Source organism: Frankliniella occidentalis, unplaced genomic scaffold (genome assembly GCF_000697945.3).
Source record: "Frankliniella occidentalis isolate FOCC.00 unplaced genomic scaffold, Focc_3.1 Scaffold31, whole genome shotgun sequence".
Lineage (NCBI taxonomy): Eukaryota > Metazoa > Arthropoda > Insecta > Thysanoptera > Thripidae > Frankliniella > Frankliniella occidentalis.
In genome coordinates, this window is record NW_026267161.1 from 1,979,567 (window position 1) to 1,987,413 (window position 7,847).

At 38.6% G+C, this 7,847-nt stretch overlaps 4 protein-coding genes across 5 annotated transcripts in view; 2 read left to right on the forward strand and 2 right to left on the reverse strand.

Annotated features, from left to right (window-relative positions):
* Positions 1-409: 409 nt before the first annotated feature.
* On the reverse strand, positions 410-1,774 carry LOC113202914 (U6 snRNA-associated Sm-like protein LSm2). The gene is made up of 4 exons (XM_026417361.2): positions 1,632-1,774; positions 1,324-1,391; positions 1,151-1,241; positions 410-1,074 (listed from the first exon to the last, which is right to left on the reverse strand). The coding sequence occupies exons 1-4, from the start codon at positions 1,632-1,634 to the stop codon at positions 949-951; spliced, it is 288 nt and encodes a 95-aa protein (XP_026273146.1). The 5' UTR covers positions 1,635-1,774; the 3' UTR covers positions 410-948.
* A 172-nt stretch (positions 1,775-1,946) lies between these two features.
* On the forward strand, positions 1,947-3,695 carry LOC113202913 (mitochondrial fission regulator 2-like). The gene is made up of 5 exons (XM_026417360.2): positions 1,947-2,111; positions 2,314-2,516; positions 2,618-2,820; positions 2,902-3,169; positions 3,251-3,695. Exons 1-5 carry the CDS (start codon positions 2,109-2,111, stop codon positions 3,432-3,434), a joined length of 861 nt encoding a protein of 286 aa, XP_026273145.1. The 5' UTR covers positions 1,947-2,108; the 3' UTR covers positions 3,435-3,695.
* A 391-nt stretch (positions 3,696-4,086) lies between these two features.
* LOC113202912 (eukaryotic translation initiation factor 2 subunit 2) lies at positions 4,087-6,929 on the reverse strand. Of its 2 annotated transcripts, XM_026417358.2 has the most exons (8): positions 6,761-6,929; positions 5,981-6,140; positions 5,763-5,893; positions 5,553-5,670; positions 5,398-5,421; positions 5,021-5,222; positions 4,669-4,942; positions 4,087-4,579 (listed from the first exon to the last, which is right to left on the reverse strand). In XM_026417358.2, exons 1-8 carry the CDS (start codon positions 6,779-6,781, stop codon positions 4,535-4,537), a joined length of 975 nt encoding a protein of 324 aa, XP_026273143.1. In that variant the 5' UTR covers positions 6,782-6,929; the 3' UTR covers positions 4,087-4,534. The 2 variants fall into 2 exon arrangements, with proteins under 2 accessions (XP_026273143.1, XP_026273144.1); XM_026417359.2 differs by lacking the exon at positions 5,398-5,421.
* A 688-nt stretch (positions 6,930-7,617) lies between these two features.
* LOC127749102 (uncharacterized) overlaps positions 7,618-7,847 on the forward strand; it is a gene marked incomplete in the record, with an annotated part of 6,488 nt that continues 6,258 nt past the window's right edge. The window contains 1 exon segment of the mRNA XM_052265851.1: positions 7,618-7,847. Coding sequence (XP_052121811.1) covers positions 7,781-7,847 — 67 coding nt within the window.

Here is a 7,847-nt window from a genome sequence, read left to right on the forward strand (position 1 = left end):
AAACTCCTCTCAGACAACACCTTCTTACAAAGTGTCTCAAGTTTCAATTTTCATTCTTTTATAAATTTTAAAACGGGACAAATTGAAGAGGGAAAAGTTCTGAGTGGATGGATATAGGGAGAAATGGGTTTGCCAAAGATGAATTCAAGAAAGATTTTTTGTTAAAATTTTACATAGCTAAGTTCATTCCTTTCTAGTCTTCTGTACCAGTATTAATATATTTGAGTGATATTGTGGTAAAGGGTAACAACACTGTGTTGTGTGTTTATTTTTGTTGTACAATTCATATATAGATACAATGTTATTAAAAAGTCTTTTCTGATTTGAGACTCAAAACCCCCCAACCCCCCAACATATACACCAGGTTTGGCACTAGTCATGTAATGAGATAGGAATACTAAAGAGAAACTTGATATTTTCAATGTAATATTTTACAATTTATGAAAATTGTACATTGTACAAGCACATTTCAAACAGACATAAACTAAAAATTAAATTTGAATGACAAGAAACAAAATGCATTGATAGGAATTTCTCCATACAAAGGGAGCTGTCTTACTTTGTACAAGCCAAAACTGATTACACACACAAGAAAAATAAAAGAAATTGTAATGTGGCAAAAGAATCAGCAAAATATTCATGCATTGATTAGTCTTACAGTAAAACTTAACATATAGTTCAAAATTCTTAGAGCACTTTAACTCGCAATTTTAATTTAACACGCTGTTACATATGGGAGAGAAGAATAGGAAAAACTTAATCATTGCAAGAAATGAAATGGGAAACAACAAAGATTAGGAACCATAAATTAAACAGAGAAGGTACACAATCTTAGATCTCCAAGGAAAATTGAGAAATGACATGAAACACCTGGATGGTGAATTTCAACACATTAGAAAATTAGCAGCAAATGGTCAATTTATTAATGTAATACTCTTAAGATAAATTTTATCGAGTTGGCACTGCTGCCTCTTTCCGAGCTGCATCTTGTAAGAGTTGAGTATCTACTTCATCAGCAGGTAATTGAACATATCGGACCACAGAGCCACGAATGAAACAATTCTTCACTGACAGCTGTCAGGAATTTTTAAAAAATTAAGAAGAGCACAAGAAAACAGTTACTTGAAGGTTAAAAGAGGATGGAACTCACCATATGAGGATATTTATCAGGGTCTGTAACACTGATATCCGTAAGTTTGATATTCAGGTACTGGTCGACAGAATGTAGGGTACCACAAATACTGAAACGAAGAAATAACAGGAATAATGGGGGCAAAGAGTAACAGCACTTTGTAATACTTTATGACAAACAGTTCAACGTACCTTAAATCATTCTTTAATTCGACCACAACATCTTTCCCAACAAGGGATTTAAAGAATGAGTAAAACAACTGCAAAAGATTTTAAAAAATTAATACACAATAGAACCTTGAGTTTTTTGAAAAGAAATTTTTTATTGAGACACAAGTCAGTGAGCGCTGACAAAGATATTTGTTGTTACTGAACTGAAAAAGCAACTACACAAAACCAAAGCAGAGCCGGTAACCCGTCCAAGTTTTCTTACTTTAATCGAGAAAATTAAAGTAACATTAACAGTAGTTCAATGAAAGTTATTGTCGGGTATACCTTACCATTTTAGATTAGTACCACGACTATCACGAGAGAAATGGAAATTTCTTTACTTGTCGAAAACAAATCTAACCTTAACACAAATGTTCAATGTTTGAGTGATTATCAAGTCATCCACTGCTGCCAACAATCTTCAAGAATTAGGTGGAAAATTGTGATTTAAAGACGATCCACATCTCAATCTATCACGTTTTATTTAAGTTAATTTCACATAATATAAAATATCTCTACACAATTCCGAACAATAACATCAATCTATCAGAGATTCAGAGTTCGTGTGGTTTGTTTTGAGGTTGGTCAACATTGCATCCGACATGGCTTTGATAAACTATAAGGCAGTGTCGAACCTTCTTTATTCAAAATTTGTTCGCGCTCCATTTTCACCGGCATCTGTTGCCATTGCTTAATGCTGGTTGTTTAAAAGAAAAATGTGTCAAATTTAAAAGTACCTCCGTGATTAGTTTTTTTTCAAAATCAGAATGGTAAGTTGTCTACTTTTGTTCGACTGAGAAGAAAATCTGGCCCACTTGGAAAGAAATCATGCTTTGCTTCCAAAAGTACCAGAGCTACATCATGTCGAATCTAACCCTCCTGCATGTTGTAAATTTTTCTCAGATCTACGAGAATTGTGTAAATTATGTATTCAAACTATGGGTTGAGTCTGACATTGTGGCAATTTTTCAGAGTGATAATATACCTAGGAGATGTGGTCGGTACAGAAGTGTGGTCCGTATGCTTAGCTCTCTGCTTCCACTGCGACCAGCACCCAGAATATTCTTCAACATTGTGAAAAATCCCAGTAATGTTGTGTACAACTTTAAGAACACTGCCCTTGCTGAAGATATAGCTTCAGAGAAAATGAGTCATCAAATCAAATTTCACAAATGGTTTGTACAGTTTGCTTCCATTTCTTCTTTCCACTGCCATAATCACATTCATCCTCAAATTGTTATAAACTGTGTTTTCTCTTAATGTTCTAATGTTGCAGTGACCATAGTCCCTCTCAAATGAGCGTAAAACCAGATCTCTTGGAGTTTGGGCCCAAAAGTGAGGAGAGACCAGATGCTGAGAACTCAATTAATGACAGTAAAGAAGATGGAGTAGTTACTCAAAAAATTGACAATTTAGAGCGAGAACTTCAGGTACTCAGAGAGCAGATGTCCCGAATCATGGCAGCACAGTTACAAGCTGGTTAGTTTTTAGAAAGTTCATGTTTACTCCTTCTGCTTCTGCTTCAAACTAAATCAATGATCTCTCTCCCTGTATTTGCAGAACGCAAAGATGCTCTAAGAATACCAGCTCCTCCACCTATGGCTTCATCAACTCCTGGGGTTCCTCCTCCACCACCTCCACCTCCACCTCCACCTCCACCGCCGCCATTGCCTCCCATGGGCAATCTCTCAGTACCACGTTTGACTATAACAAAATCTCAAACTCTCAATCCCACTACTCCAAAACGTCCATCTGGCATGAAAGTTCCTTTTGACATGACAGATGTGCTGAAGGACATGGGCAAAGTAAAACTTCGACGGATTGAAAGGTATTTATCTCTTTCCCACTCACTTGTTCAAAGTGCTGATGGAATTCTATAATTAATAAAAATATTGCCATGTTTTTGCAGATCTCCTGGTGGAACACCTTTGCGACAGGCCCCGCCAGCCACAGACCCTAACACAGTTCTTATGCTAGTTCTCAAGAAAAGGTATGCTGCAATGCATGACAAGACACCTGAAAAGACCCATCGCTGTTTAGAATCAGATTCTTCCTTTGGTGAAGAGAGTTATAGTCCTAAAATGGTGTGTTAAGATAAGAAAATGTAGCCAATGCAGTTGGCCAGATTGTTACCCTGCATTATGTCCTTCTAAAAGACAAACTGCAGTTTTTTTTAATATTGTATGAATTTGTGACAAATTGCATCAATGAAAAGTATGCAAGCTACTTGTGTAAATAGACTTTGCCTGCGCATTTTGAGTACGTATTTCAATTATACTCCTGTGATATTTCTGTAAGACCCTGTTTCAGAATTTCATTGTAAATAAATAAAATGAAGACAGTTTTTAATTAAAGTTTGGTTTTTCATTTTCACTCATTCATTAACTTATTAAATTCATACAGAAGAGACTAAGACAAAGAAAGAAAGAGCTAAATAAGATTTTCAGACATTCATTTTTGTATGGCAGAGCCAATAGAGAAGGCCAGGTTAGACAGGTGATTGAAAACACTAGTATCCTCTCTGGGTAATTGTAGTATTGTCCAGTATGAAGCAATGGCTTCTAGGTAAAGACACCTCTGATAGCAGATGTGAACAATCCCATGACATATTTCCAAATCAAGTATGTTTGAACTCTGAGTTGACCTTGTAATTATTCAAGGTAAAGATTTGGAGAATTAGCCTCAAAGCTATATCTATGTAATTTTAGTGTCTTATAGGGGAAGGGAAAATTCAACACAAGTACAAACTGTGAACCATGAATATATTGACAAAGTCAGTCATCCAGAGTGTCAGCACACACACAAATTTTAATAGAAAAGGGGGCGCAATACTGTGAACTTATGACCAAAAAATTGCATTAAAAAATGTCCAATACAAATCATTTATTTAATGTCCCTGCTTCAAAGATGACTTGGTACTTCCATTGGATGTTTGCAGAGAAAAGTTGATAATAATGATAAAAGTGAAAAACCTATTAACAGGACTGATCCTCCAGATCAAAGGAATAACAATAACATTTTCCACGCATGTGCAAAAGGGCTTTTCTGTTCAAAAGAACACATTAAATTACAGCTCAATAAACCACTTCACACCAGAAACGTGATGATAGGTTGTTTTTCTTTTTATATAACCAATGTACAGTAGACCATACTTTGATGTAAAAACGGACCATAGCAAGGTGAAAAGATAGTTTCAAGTTGTCTTTGCTCGAATAGCAGCTCGTTTTCCAGTAACAGCCTAAAAATAAGTAATGGGTAAGATTAGAACAATTTAAATGAGATAAAAAGCTTGAAAGTACATGAATAGATGGGTTCAAGTATCATTACCTGGAAACCTGATTTGATGGAAGCAACAGAGCATCTGGAACCACAGGTTTCACATTGAAGGAAGAACAACCTGGTATCCTTTTGAAGAATGGTGTCAGGTGATCGACAGGTATGACATGTTACATATTCCTTAATATACCGTCGAAGAACATTTTCTATTTGTTTCTGTTGGAAACGTCCTTTAATAATCAGTTGGCTATTTCCATCAACAGATCCACTAGTACCCAATTCAGCTAACAAAAAGTCCAACAAATGCTTCGGTTGCCGATGCAGTCTGAAAAAGTTAATTAAAAACAGTCAATTCAAGGTCTTTACCAAAAAGAAAAGGATAAAAGTACAGAAAAGAACATACGTTTTACAAATCTCTGTAAAGTTGGCGAATGAAGTTTTCTTGGTTCCAATACGGACCACTTGAGGAGGTCTCATGACAAACTTCTGCTTCTTACCAGCAACCATTTCAGGGTTCTTGTCATGCATAATTTCAAACACACGCTTCAAAAGCTCATCATAGGTGTAGTCACGGTCAGAACCACCCCAGGATTGAATATCACTTTCTGCAAAAACAAAAACAAATCTTAGTGAGCAATGAACTTTTTCACAAGAATATGGCATTAGAAAATTTGTAAAAATTAAATTCATTTAGGTGTATTGGCTCCAAATTTTGAACAAACCACAAGTACAGTACTACTAGGTAAATGAATTTCTGAAATGAATGATAATCAAACTTACCATTATCATTCATACCATCCATTGCTTAGCAGCATGAGAAAACAGTTACAGAATACAATGAAAATACTTCCTACCAATTCCTTTTTGTTTGTCAAAAATAAAGCTAGCACATCTAAAAACCTAAAACAGCTAACAAATAAAATAGTGGTACAAACCATTTTCCTTCTCTGCAGCCTTTTCGTTCTCGTCTTCAGCAACTAAATCATCTAGGTCCTTCTTCTTCTTCTTTTTCTTTTTCGTCTTGCTGAAGTCCATATCATAGTCAAAGCTATCCTGTGATGAAGAATGAAATAAAATTAGGTTAAGTATATGAAATGTTTAAGTCCATTAAAAGTCAAGTGTCACACAGGTGGTGTAAACCTTACATCAACCATATCTTCTTGCAGGGGTTCACTGGGTTCGTCTGCCGTTGTGTCAGTTGGTAGAGCACTGTCTAATTCTTCCAAATTGAAGGCCTTCTTCTTCTTTTTCTTCTTTTTTCCAAAACTTTCTAAATCTGTAAAGCGCAATATATTAATATGAAACTAATGAAACAACACAGGACCTGACATGCTACGAGATTTTGAATCCTGTCAGTGCTCACCGTCCATGTCCATATTATCCACGTTTGATGCGGGTTCCGTGTTCTCTTTGTCAGTGTTGTCGGATGCATCCGCAGGAGAACCTTCAGCCATAGCCGCATCCATATCAAATGCTGTGGTCTTCTTCTTCTTCTTCTTTTTCAGAAGGCTAGGATCGAACACCTACAATAAAATAAAATGAGACATGAGACAAACACAGTAGTGCATCTAGAGCAATCAAAATTTAGGGACTCCCCAATTAAGGGATAAGAAAAGAAAATATGCTCGACGACACACAAACAACACCAAAATGTGCTATAAAAGACCAAAAAGACCAAAAAGTATGATAATACCTCTGACATTCAGAAGAGTAATACGAAGGGTCACATTGGTAATTAAAATTCAAGAACACGGGTGTTAACATTATGAATTGGGTTGAAAATTTTTTTTAGAAGCAGACATTGCTGCTTTCTCTAACACATCCAAAGGGCGAGAAATGGGTATGAAAATAGGGTCAACAAAACTGATTAGTTGTCCTGGAGCCATCTGGACAGAGTTAGGTTAGGCGGTCGCCGCCCATCAAGTTCATTTTAGTAGTCATTGTAAATTTACATACTATCCCCAAGTAACAGAATGCAAAATTACAATAGTTTGTTATTAAAATTTGGAAGTTAATTGCGAGTAAATGGTCAGAATGGGGAGAAAAACCGCTGAGCCGAAGTGGCTGATGCAACTTTCACAACCCGAGAAGGAAAACATCTCAACTAGAGCATTGAGCGAATGAAACTCCAGGAAATACTTACCGAATCTTCGTTATCAGCCATGTTTACAGATACAATTGGTTCACTACTATTGCATCAGATTTTCAACGCCACATGTAAAAATTCGGCTGTCCGTCCGGATGGTTCATTCACACGCGGCTGACGACCAGACGACCGGGCGAAGCCGAAGACATCGAACGCTTGTTTTGTAAAGGGCCGTGACAGCGGCCGGCTTGCCAACAAGAGCGGGCTGACCAAGGTCTACACGGGGTTACAGCGGTTACAGCTGCTGTGGACTGAAAGCTTCTCCACCACGAATCCAATTCGAAAGCAAGATGTCGTTAATTCTGATATAGGCCGAAAATTTTGAGAAGTATTTTGGACCCACGTCTGCACTATTTATGCATGAGACCGCCCTCAGAAGCGTTATTGGCAGGTAAAAATGGCAACCAATCGTGCTTTGCCGTTGAATGGGCTGCCTACCGTCTAGGCGCCTGGTGTCCTGTTTCAAAGACTCTCGGTGCCGGCTTAAACATGCGTTCCCCACAAGTTCGACAATCGCATTTATGCTGCTATCTTACTTTCATACACTGGACGCCAATGACTATCCAACACAAACAAAAAATTGGCTTCCATGGGGAGCATATACACCCATATGTGGTCAAGCAAGGACTTCCCTCTACACTACAGCTATTCCCCTATGAACCCCCGTAACGTGGATAAGGACGGCAAGGAGCTTCTCATTATGTGGGGGCTCTGTGATTGAGCCTCGGGAAAATGGTCAAAATTTAATAGGCCGAATGGCGCAAAGGGTACAAGGTACAAGCTCAGCGCGCTGTACTCCGGGGCGGGCGGCCGCCTCCTCCCCTAGCTTCTAGGTCGATGAACCTCCGCCGTTGCTAAAGCCGCTGCCTCCCGCACTGTTGCTGATCCCGGCATATTCGCGCGTGACCCAATAATTTTCGCGTCGCGTCTGCACATTGCGCGGCCGCGGCCAGCTGCACATCGCGGTGGATCGAGGTGCGCGGGGCCCACCATTGTCCCTCCTGTGCTCTCGCCGTGATGAAGACCGCCGTGGCGTGCGTCTCGCTGCTGCTCTGCGCGCGCTGCTGCGCGGCCGCCGCCCCCG